The sequence below is a fragment of the Lipophrys pholis genome (genome assembly GCF_963383615.2).
Source record: "Lipophrys pholis genome assembly, chromosome: 5".
Lineage (NCBI taxonomy): Eukaryota > Metazoa > Chordata > Actinopteri > Blenniiformes > Blenniidae > Lipophrys > Lipophrys pholis.
The window spans coordinates 13318627-13330773 of NC_137628.1; the positions used below are offsets into that span (position 1 = coordinate 13318627).

At 42.7% G+C, this 12147-nt stretch overlaps 1 protein-coding gene across 1 annotated transcript in view; it reads right to left on the bottom strand.

Annotated features, from left to right (window-relative positions):
• cacna1ab (calcium channel, voltage-dependent, P/Q type, alpha 1A subunit, b) overlaps positions 1 to 12147 on the bottom strand; it is a 107428-nt gene that overhangs the window by 63156 nt on the left and 32125 nt on the right. The window contains exons 15-24 of the mRNA XM_080464247.1: positions 11161 to 11281; positions 10727 to 10794; positions 10010 to 10116; positions 8608 to 8761; positions 4014 to 4603; positions 3517 to 3815; positions 3003 to 3135; positions 2781 to 2910; positions 769 to 828; positions 480 to 586 (exon numbers count right to left, since the gene is read on the bottom strand). Coding sequence (XP_080320373.1) covers positions 480 to 586; positions 769 to 828; positions 2781 to 2910; positions 3003 to 3135; positions 3517 to 3815; positions 4014 to 4603; positions 8608 to 8761; positions 10010 to 10116; positions 10727 to 10794; positions 11161 to 11281 — 1769 coding nt within the window. The remainder of the gene's footprint in view (positions 1 to 479; positions 587 to 768; positions 829 to 2780; positions 2911 to 3002; positions 3136 to 3516; positions 3816 to 4013; positions 4604 to 8607; positions 8762 to 10009; positions 10117 to 10726; positions 10795 to 11160; positions 11282 to 12147) is intronic.

A 12147-nucleotide genomic window follows, 5' to 3' on the forward strand; every position in this document is an offset into this window, starting at 1 on the left:
TGGTATGTGATTTCTGATGTGATGGTGGCCAATGAAGGAACGGAGATGAAAATGGGGCCGAAAGGGAGGTGGGTATAAAAACAGACAATGACCAGAGTGTATAATGAGAGCACAGAACAAGCAGAGGCTGGAAATGGAAACAAGTTTAAAGAGAAGACACAGGAGAATTTGGGGGAGAAGGGACTAGGTATATTAGAAAGATGAGAAGTGTAGAGCTGTAGAAGAAAAGAAATCTTGGAAGATTAATGAGGACAGAGTGAGAGGAGGATAGAGGAGGAAGTGAGTGTTTCTGAAGAGCGGCAGGCTGAGACAAAGGGACAGATAGAGAGGAGAGCTCAGCACTGCCTGGTTTGTCGGACGTACAAGGCTGAGCGACGAGGGTCTTTCTGTGGGTGGTGGGATGCGTGTGTGCCGTGTGGTGGAGATGATGGTGAAGGAGGGTGGAGAGAAAGAGAGGAGGGGCGAGGAGGGGCACTTACGTGAAGGCGAAGGCCACCAGAGCACCACTAACCACTATAAAGTCCAGAATGTTCCACAAGTCGCGGAAGTAGGAGCCCTGGTGGAGAAACAAGCCCAGCACCACCATCTGGAAGACATGGAGCGAGCTCAGTACCACACAGGAGAGGCGCGGTGCAACTTACACTCATGGACGCACACACACTGAAACCCATCAACAAAACTCTCCATGAACATAAATCAACAGACAAGAAATACTCAAACAAAAAGCGTAGACGTACACTCGATACCAACATGATGATACTTTGTTACCTTGATCAACATTTCAAATGTGAAGACGCCTGTGAAAACGTAGTCAAAATAACGCAGCACCTGCAGAGCAACACAAACACCGTCAGATATAATTATCACATCCGATGATGAAAGAGAGGCAGAAATGTGCAGGAAGAGAGAAATTAACAAAAAGTGAAGGCAGTCATCAGATATCGAGTAAAAAAATTTATCAAATGCTGAATGAACTTCAGTTAACATAACAGTCCAGAAAAAACATTGATTGCAGTGACTGTCATTGCTAAGTGTTTTGCAGCTGGCTTGGAGTTGGAAAAAAAAGAAAGTTTAAGCACGTAAGAGGTCAAAGCGTAAATAAATCCTCAACATTCATTGTTAATGATAACTAAGCTGAGCGAACACATGCACTGTAAGATTAGCTCCTGATAGTTTGATGGTGTATTGACATAAGGTGCACAGTAAGGTGAGCAAATCACAATAAACGTCCATGTTGATCTTTGTAAATGTTGCATTTTGAGGACAAACTTCACATTGTGAAGCATAAATGTTGGAAGATGAAAATGTAAGTTGATCAATGTCACTGAAAAAGTCAAAAAGTCATGAATAATCTAAAGTTTGATAATACAAGGTCAAAAAGAAACATTTTAGTGAATACATTTAATTTCCGGACTATCGAGTGCACCTGGATATAAGCAGCACCCACCAAATTCAAAAAGTCAAAAAAAAAAGAAAGGTCGGAGTTACGTGATGCACCTGAACACATCACCCATGTATTGGTGGCATGAAGCTCGTTAACCCGTAAAAATCTATAAATTAGTCGAGTCATTGTTTAAGCCGCAGGGTTCAAAGAATGTGAAAAAAGTAGTGGTCTTACAGTGCGGAAATTACGATACAGAAAAAAAATTGTAAATGCAGGTTAGCTGTAACTTTAAATGAAATGTAATTTAAATGCCTCCAAAGAAAAGAAGGAAAAAAAGTCGAAATTTTTAAATTAAGTTGAGAAATTATTGATAAATTACACTCATTTTTAAACTATTTATTCAGAATTATTCACTGTTTAGGCATTCTTTTTTTTCTGTTTTGTAAGAATCAAGAATTTTTTATGGCTAAAATGTTAAAACTTAAAGCATTCAGGCAAAGTTCAGGATTCCCTAATCAATTACATATTATTTGCACTAATATGTTTATTTATTAAATCTATTCAGCTGCTAAACGTTGCAGTGGCGGCTGTGGGATGCCGGTGGCCCTGTGAGGTGGAATAGCACAGTGACTTATGCGATTGCATTTCCAAGGACTTCTTCTTTGGGCTAATTGTGAATATAGTTGTAGCTTTTGTGTTTCTGTTATTATTTGGTCAACCTGTGACGTGTTTACCTTGGTTAGAGCAGGTTATATTATCCCTGTTATAACATCATGAGTGAGAAGGGAGTGTCAGCTGATCACACCTGTGTGATGTGAGATAAAGTAGATAAAGTTCTCCAGCTCAGTCACAGGCGTTCATTTCTTACACGTCTTGTCAGTTCTACATTGGTGCCAGCGGGCGGACGGATCGCTAGAGAACAAGAACGGATGGAGGAAGAAGAGGTCCCAGATGGTTCCAGTGAACCTGCGAGGCGCGCCGTCCAGAGACGGCCAAAAACCCACTGGAACCTTGCAGGTCACTGATGTCGGGCTGCAACAGGCGACCAAAGCAGCCGTCAAGCTGGCAAAATATGACGGCATGAACCAGCTGGACAGGAGTCCTGGGAAATGGAATCCCACGAGTCCTTGTCCGACCCAACCTGACGGCGCCAAAGGCATTCCACAACCACTATTACAACATTATTGTTTCTGAAATTGAATTCTCAAAATATCCTGAATTTTGTTAACTGGATTTTGATATTTTGACTATCATTACAGAAACTTTGATTTAACTTTCTTGTGAACATAATACACCATCATACATCATTCCAAAAAATCTGAACTCGTTTAATATAGATCAAAACACAATTGGAGACTCATTTGTGTCCAGATGTGGATGGTATGTGATGTCTCACGTTGTTTTGTGGTGAGTCAGGCCAGACGGGGTCCTCTGCAGCGAGGGCGATGCTGCTCATGGCGATGACGGACAGGATGCTGAACTCAAAGTACTTCAGAGTCAGGATGTAGTGACAGCACTTCCGAAACCTGGTGCGAACACACAGACGAGGACACACATTGACAGTGGGCATTTTCCTGTGAGTAGAAACCGACTCATTCTGGAATGGGTGAGGACTCACGGGTTGGTGGTAGACATAATGAAGCAGGAGCTGTAGGGAGGCATGGGCTTAGGCCCGTCTTCATCTCCGCCCTCGTCATCCTCCTCCTTCTTTTCCTCGCTCTTCTTCTGGTCGGTGTTGGCGTTCTTGTTCACTGAGCAAAACAGAGGAAGAAAAACAAAGAGGGAGAACAATCAACAGACTGACAGACAAAAAGAGGTCAGCATCACCAGAGCGAGACCGTAAACACATGAAGCGTGCGCCGACTGCAAGAGCAGAGGCGAAACATTTATATCAGAGCACAAACTGTCACAAGTGGGATTTAATTACTTTTACATTGGCAAAGGTAATGCATTCTTCATCGGGAAGATGTCGTTCAGTTGTATATTCCTCAGTATTATACACTAGTATCCTATATCAGTAACGGACTGATGCAGATGCAGATGCAGATGAGAGCAATCTATTTGTACTGCAATTTCTGGCTTCAAATTACATTTGCATCTTTCACACATGGCAGAGGAAGTGAGAAGTCTACCTTGTAAGATGGCGTTGGTTGAAGGGTAAGGGTAGACGGGGGGCATTTCTATGGTGGTGTAGTCGGGCTTGGCCATGCTGGTCAGGATCAGACTGTCCATGCTGTGGAGCAGGGTGTGTGTGTCGGCGTCGCGGCAGTTCAGCAGGTTGTTGACATGGTCGGGATGGTCCGGTGGGAGGTCGTATGGGTGCTCGTGGGCGTTGGCCAGCTTGCTGTTGTTGCGGAAGTTGTCCAGGTCCTCGTTGTATTGCTGGATGGGCCGTGTGGTGGAGAGGCTGGGGCCGGTGCTGTGGTATTCCCTGAGCGAGGAAACAAAAGGAAGTGGAGCAGTTTTCACTTGGTTCTGATCGACAAGGAAGCCACACAGTAGTCATTAACTAAAAAAGTTATTGACAGGTGGCTTCCTGGTGTTGTAGACAAAGATAAACTACAGTCGCTATTAATGCTCGTCAGGTTGTAATTTGAGAGTCAAGAAAATTGACCCTTCCTTCACTCACTTTCTGGTTCGATGTCCTCTGCTCCTCTCCTGGTTGCTATGGCGATGCCGTCTCGCTTTTCGTCCCTCTCCGTCCTCGCCCTTCTCGCCTTCTGCCTCCGTCCCCCTGGAGCGGTGCCGTCTGCCCTCCTCCCCCTCCCTGGCTGCCCGGCGGTGCTGCCTGGTCCTCCGGTGCTCGTTGTTCCCCTCCCCGGCCTCACTGCAGTGGGGGGAAACGCTGCGCGCCTCCCTTCCCTCCCTGTTTCTGTGCCGGTGGCCCCGGTGGCTGTGCCGGTGGCTGTGCCGCTCCTCCCCCTGCTGGCCATCGGCGCTGGCCTCCACGTTGCCCAGGGAGGTGCAGCTGAAGCCGTGCTCCATGCGGGTCTCAGCCAGCTGCCTCAACTCCCTCCCGTCCGCCGCCACGGCTTTCTGGTGGTGGCGGTGGTGATGGCGGCAGTGGTCAACGTCCTGGCGCCGGTACACCTGGTCCAGGGGGAGCTCGCCGGGTTGGGTCTTGTTGGTGTTGTTGTTGCGGTTGTCCTGCGGGTTCACCACCAGCGGGCGGTCCAAGTGGGTTTTCGTGTCACCTCGTCCTTTCTTTGGGAAGGACACCTGAGTTGGTAATAGGGTGGCAGATAAAATGAGTGTGAGATGCCTCAAACTTAGAAACATCAAAAACGCCCCTGCTTACCGCTGGGATAAACCATGAAACCTGTGCTACTATCCCAAAATCAATGGAGCTTTGCTTCAGGTCTACAATTACAATCAGGTATCTATAGTCCATCTACAAACTTCATATCCTCCATGTAAAAGTTGGGAATGTTTTGAATGATTGTACCTTCATGGAGTTAGGGACAAACCCTGAGGTAGTAAGTGGAAAGTTACCATTTGGGAAAACTGAACCGGAAATATTTGCACGATAACAACAAAGAGGCCCTAAAAACACTCTAATAAATGACAAATAATATTGTCACAAGGCCAAAAAGGATTTTAGAATAACCACTGTTACTCAAATTTAGGCGTTTCTTTTTTTTTGGGAGCTCGAAAGGTATTGTTGCAGAGCTAATGAATAATCTTGACTAATCAAGATATAACATTTCTATGAAGTTGCACATATATTGTTGTGATGAGTTGCACCAAATTTGCTTGTCAGAGCTATTTGAGACATTTCACGTGTTTTCCTCAACTCTTCCACTTCCCGAAAAACAGAATCCATGATTCATAGGCATGATGTTATATTTAGAAAATATAGATGTGGTCTTTTTTTCTTCCCTGCGATTCTGAATAAAATGTAATAAAAGTACAATTCAAACCAATATCTAATCATTTAAACGTGAACTTAATGATATTTGATCAAGGAACAGTGAATTTTCATTGACATCATGATTTTGAGAAGCAGGTCAATTTTGTACCTTTCATGTCCACCATTGGTAATAAAATGCACTCCATAGACACAAGCATTGGGGCTTTTCATTCTAGTAGTAACAAATTGGAGAAATGGATTTTTTTTTCTAATCAATGAAAGATGCAGTTTGCTTGAGTGAAATACTAAAAAATAGCACCGCCTTTGCAAAAATCGGCTTCATCAGTTTTCTTCCTTCCTAAAAACTCCACCATCAACAGTCACCATCGCAAGGTGGAGGCGTCTAAGAAATGCAGCAACTGAGCTGCCAAGTGTGAGATGGTGTAAACCAGGGGTGTCCAATCCTGGACATTTCAGGACAGTCAACGCTGCAAAACACCCAACTGCAAGGAGCAACTAATTATTGGGGCTTTGTAGATGCTTGCTGATGGAGTCAGGTGTGTTGAAGGAGGAAAACGTCTTGTGGTTCGTCATTTTGAGCTTCATGGCGGTATTTTTTTTTTTTTATGAGTAACTGCAGACGAGCCTTGACTCACCAAACCACGAGCAGATGTGAAATGGTGTAAAGCACAACAGCAAAATCTGGCTTCTTATGGGCCTTACCTGATACATGGCATTATACATAGAAATAAATGAGCAAACCTTCAATAGAAAACTATTAAGAAAGGCCTTCCACAAGGGTGGAAGCTGTAATAACTGTAAAAAGGACCAGCTAAATATTAACGCTGATGGAATAAGAAAACGATCCCATATAAAACTTCAATATATGCAAAATACATTTGTCCATGTTTTTTTTTTTTGTTGTAAAATAGAAATGCAAATCATTTCCAACCATTTCTTGGTAAGAGTCTATCATTTGCAGCAATGATGGTCTGGTCTAAGAGCTTTGTTTAAATTACATTTGTTAATGGATGAAAATGTGGATTTAAAAAAAAAAAAGCTAAAAAAAACCAAAAAGGATTTTGAAGAAACAAAAAGCCAATAAGAAAAAAAGCTACAAGTAATAAAGAAAACTTACAAAGCAAATGAGGTGTCATCCTGAGTTGAGCTAAAACTGCCGTAGCTCACTCGCTATAAACCAACAACCTAAGCCCCTTCCCTCCCTCGAGCCGCAGATACACACAGTTGGGCAAACTGTCTGAAAGCATCATGCCGGAGCAGCAGCAGTTTGCCCAGTCGGATCCAGTCAACTCCTGATCATCTTATCTTCTTCTTTTTTTTTTTTTGTTGTTGTTTAAATGCATTGCTACATTGCACTTCGCCCTGCTCCACTTTTGAGTGCGCTGCCTCTTGGTCGGGTACGGCTCTGGGTTTCTCTGCATGCCCCACTTTAATAATGCATGGCTCCCAAGCACGCAGCTTCAAGCCGTCCCATATAGCAGCACATAGCGCAATAATAAAAACTCTTTCTCAAGCTTAAAGGGATATTACACCCTGGAATTAAAGCATCTAAGAAGTACAGTGTGACCCAGAATGCTAAGCGGATAAAAAGCAGGTCAGCCCCTTGCATTGACGCCAGTGCAGATCTATAGAGGAGCACAAATGTTTTGTCACTGAAGAGGAACTCAACAACAGCCTGGGGAATCTTGTTGAGCTCATCAATCTCTGAGAATAATTTAAGTAGATGGTCAGTATTTTCAAACTGAGGAATACAGGTTCTAAACCATTGTTTTTCTTGAAGTACCCCCACAATTCCTTGAAGAAAGGTGGTGGACCCTCATCCCAAATGTCTAAAATGTAGTCAAAGGCTCAGAACTGCTGCTTAAGATCTCCACCTGTACAAAACAGAGAGTCATTCAATGAAGGTCATCGTGCCTTTTATTTGAGCAGAAGTATTTTGTCTTTTCTTCTCGTCGGGCTACTAGGTTTTTACAACATACCTTTTTACATGTTTCGACTGGATTCTCCAGTCATGGTCAGAAATAGGTGCCATCGTGGACTCATGACGTCAAAATGTGAACGGAATGATGCGGAGGACTGTTACAGTTACAATAGGACAATAACATTTCTGACGGAGACGAGAGAATCCAGCCGGAACATGGCCAAAGGTATGTGGCAAAGAACTACTTACCTGAAGAGAAGAAAAGAGAAAACACTTAAAACAGGGAGTCAATCGCTCACTTGAGCACTGATGTATCTTCCACCTAAAAGTTTGGGTTTAACCAGGTTTTTCCGTCACAAGCGTCATCATAGGTGGAGGAGCGAGGTGTCTTTTGGTCATTGGGGTTCAATTTTAAGGGAGGAGACCTAAAGAGATCGAAGCAACAAGATCTTGTTTAAAACAGACAGTCACCAAAGAGCCAGAGAGTGACAAGTTTGAGAATCGCGTGATGTTTGAGGCCTCATTTACACGACAACATTTCGAGAGAAAACACAAAATTTGTGAAATTGCTTGGGCTCTGTCTCCATGTTAACGCCGAAAACACTGCCAGTGCACATGTGCGCCACAGCTAAGTAAATAATTCGTCTGCACATGTAGATTGACAGTAAAAACAACGTTTGCCTCGAGAGAGTCATGTCGTTGAGTCCATATTCTTCTGGGATGTAGTAGTTAAATAGTTAAGTGTTGTGTACTCACCACTGCTGATGTTTATAGCAAATTGTTGTCTGTGCGCATGTGTGTGTAGTTTCATTACAAGAAGAACCAACGACACCGACTAATGACCTGGCATACTAACTACATCAGTTTTAATGTTTCTGCCGTTTATGTGTAAAAGGACATCGTTTTTTTTTTAAAAGTTTGAAATGAAAACGCAAACATGATGTATTTTCACTTGAAGTGTCGTTTAAAACATCTTGCATGAAAAACAACATTTCAAACCACCACAATGTTATTTTGACCTAAAAAAAAAACTTCCCATCCCATTTGCACATGTATTTTAAGTCTGGTTACTACGTTTTGTTTACTTCCCCTCTGAGACTTTGATGCAACTTTATATTGTCATGCATCTCCACAGCTGTGGATCTGGGTGATGCATTCAGGTCACATCTGGCTCTGAAGGGAGACATTGGCAGTTGGTTCATCAAAGAAGTTGGGCTTATTTCACGAACACCTTGAGATTTTAATATTACAACTGGTTTCTGCAGACATGCTCCTCCATCAATGCTGTACCTACGTCCGTTGTGAATTCAGGGGCGTCATCGAAAAGTTCTATAACCATCACTGGGTGGTAATATCCCTTTAAGTTGTGTAGTTATGTGTATATGTGTTTCTTTCTTAAACGGGGGGGGGGGGGACGGACGGACTACTCACCTCTTCTCCCTCTCCTCCCACCTTCCAGTCATCCTGCTCCAGCTCGTTGTAGAGCGCCTCGCGGCTCGTCATCAGGTTCTGCCGGCGGATCTCGCTCGTCCGCTGCTCCCACACTGACTTGTTGCCCTTGATGTGGTTTTTCTGCTGCTCCTTGCTGTTCGGAGGACGTGGGAGTAGGAAAAGTCCACGGAAAGGGTAGGAAAGGTGAAATGTGGTGATGGGTAGCAGAAGTGGATGAAAATAAAGGTAAAGGAGAACATGAATAAGACATTCTTGGATAAATTTGGAACAATCATCAACAATAAACTCGATAAGAAAGTGTATAAGCGTTTCTATTATTTTGACAAATAAATCTGTTTCATGGCTGAAGACAAACCTTATTTAGTGGCAAGTGGACAAAAACATCTCTTCCTCTGCTAAGGAAACTCGACAAATATTTGTTGTTTCCCCCGTTTTGTTCGGACTGATTTCATCGATCTAGCATTCTTAGTTAAATCTTGCGTTGTTCTTTTAAGAAATGCTGACAAAGTGCACTTTGGAAGAGACTATTGAATGATTCTCACATCTCACATACAGCAGCCAACTGCAACCGACACAATTTCTTCAAATTAAAGATGCATTTTTTTTTTTAAAGTGGAAGTTTGAACTTTAGTAGCATCTCGACAATAGATCTCTGTGGGTGAGATCCACGTCCAACCCAAAGTCCAACATTGGTCTGAGAGGTGGGACGTCTCGGGAGTTGACCTCTTATTAAGCTCTGTTGTCAAATCAATCGTCCCATTAGATGAATCAGTGTGTGATCGACAGGTTTCTGGTGACTTCTGAAGCAGGAACGAGTTTCTGCGAGTCCCATTGTCAGCGTTTCTGCTGCCGGGAGCAGATTTTGACAGGCTCTCGCTTCATAAAGCCTCAAATCTTTTCTATTCAGTCCTAGAACTATCGGGTAATCATGTTTTGGAGGATGAAGCATTTTGTGTGTGTGTGTCTGTGTGTGTGTGTGTGTGTGTGTGTGTGTGTGTGTGTGGATCTGCCAATCATAAACATTAGGAAAAAAACGGCTCAGTGGAAAAAAAACCCTTAGAATTTACCATTTTTCAAACTTTACCGGTGCCTTTTTCAGTATTTGTCATTAATATAGCTCTTTTAGCATCAATATAGCATCTTTTATATTGATTCATGTTCGATCTGAGAGTTTGTCATTAATTCAGCCCAAAGGAAGAAGATGTCCGTTAACAATGTCCGCATTCATAACGTCACAAGCGCAACACGAGTATAAAATTTTTTGATTACATTTACAACATAAAACCATTACAAAATCCAGAATGAAGACATGAAATATATTCAAAAACGTTAAAGAAATGTTCATTTTGTGGTAAAACTTTGACCCAGTGTGTGTACTCACGCAGCAATGGACAGGTTGGCTGCAGACAGCGGGCTGACCTCTGCCACCTCTTTGGCCTTCTGCATTGCTGTCTTCTGATTGGCTGCCTCCTCCTGCTCCTCCTCGTCCTGATGCAGAAACACAGCAATCTGCTCTTAGGCCTTGTTTTCACAACATCATTTCAAGAAAAAAAATGCAGTTTTTGCATTTTTGTTCCAGAAATATTTTGTGTCTTCACGGCAACATTTTGAAAAAACAATGTCCGTTTACACGAAAACGTCAGAAACGCTGAAAACGGTGTAGTTCGCATGCCGGGCCATGAGTTGGCGCTTTTTGTTGTTTTTGTAATAAAACCACGAACACACGCACACAGAGAACGATACACTATGAACATTAACAACGGGAGTACACAGACATTCGTATGGACAGACGACCAGACAGACTGTCAACTACCAAAGTCCCAGGAGAACCTGGACTGGGAGTCATGACACTCTGGAGGCAGCCATTGTTGTTCATTTTCATCTACTCTCACATGTGGAGAAAAACTGTTTACTATGGCCATGGTGCAAATGCGCAGTATCAGTGTTTTCAAAAAGTTGCGTTTTCCCCCGTTTACACGGAGACCGACTGTCTCCGATATATCCTCTGAGGATCAGAGCAGGACAGAACAAAAGACTAGTCCAAATAATTCATGCCGATTCATTGGGTTTTCCTCTGTACATGAATGAGATGCTGTACCTTGGTGAGCTCTTGGGCGTTGGCCAGATTGTCCACGGCGATGGCCAAGAAGACATTCAGCAGAGTGTCTGTGGTGGCACGGGTCAGGGAGAAACACTGGTGGTACGACAACTCCAAATAATGAATGACAAGTAAAAACCATGGCTGGAAAAGAGACATGAAAAGAGCTGCAGGATGTCAGGCGAACATGTAATAATATCAATTGTCTTACAAATAACAATGTTCTTTCTCTTGTCCCCAAATTAAAACCAGCTGTGAATGGGTCATGTTGTTCCCATCACATTTATGGACTGTATATGGTACAAGTTTGCATACGGACTATGCAAACTTTGTGATATATATCGTGCAGCTGGGCCAATTGAGGGTTTTAAGTACTCATTTGCATGTTGTGTGTGTACTTTAGGTTTCAGGTTGTGTGTGTTTAAGCAGGATACAGTTTCCAAAGAGAGTGAGGACAATGAAGAAGATGGAGAAGACCATCCCTTTGTCGTTGACGCCTCCCTGGGACTCGATGCCATCGTACATCACCACGTTCCAGTCCTCACCGGTCAATATCTACCAGAGGAGAAGAAGGAGAACAGTCAATGCTACTGGCAAACAAGAATTTAAATGTAAAGAAAAAACAGCAACAAGAAAAGTCTTCAGAATTAACAGGTTAAGGGTGTAACTGAGTGCGGAAAGTTTTTTTTTTTTTTTTTAATGAAGGCTTTTTCTTGAGTTGCAACTCAAATTTGATTTAATTTAACAAAATGTGTTATTTATACAGAAATATATATAAAAAAATTATGTGCCGGTTTGAAAAATAAATAGTTTTTTCACATTATAAGAGATAAAAACGAGGTTCATCCATTATAATTGGAAATAGTTGGAAAGTCTTCATATATAGTTTGCAAGTGGTATAGTTTAACATTTGGCACTAATGTCTGATGATTTAAATTAGGGGTGGCAAACATAAAGCCTGTGGGTCTAAAACGGCCCGCAAAAAGTTTGAATCAGGCCCTGGAGGCAATCAAGCAAATAATTAAGAATTGTAAAGAAGACATTGACTTTTTTAACAAATTTCTTAGGAGACACAACACAACACTGACACCTGAGCTATCAGTGGCGCGGCCATGAAAGCGAGCTGGTACGGCTAGTTTGGAGCCTCTTGCGGGCCGTGTTTTTCGCCAACAGGCCTTATGTTTGACGCTGCTGCACTAATGTGTAATTGTTTGAGTCACTCTGAGACAATAAGTTGACACAAACTGTCCCCAACAAAAGATCCATTCAGCTGACGACTACAGTCAAAACTCAACAAGTCATGGCACATAAAATTGACAAGACAACAACAGGCTTCATTAAATTTCTGAAATCGTACAATTTGTTTCAAGGCACTCAGGATTTGACAGTTATCGGTCTTGTATAGATCAACCCACAATAGT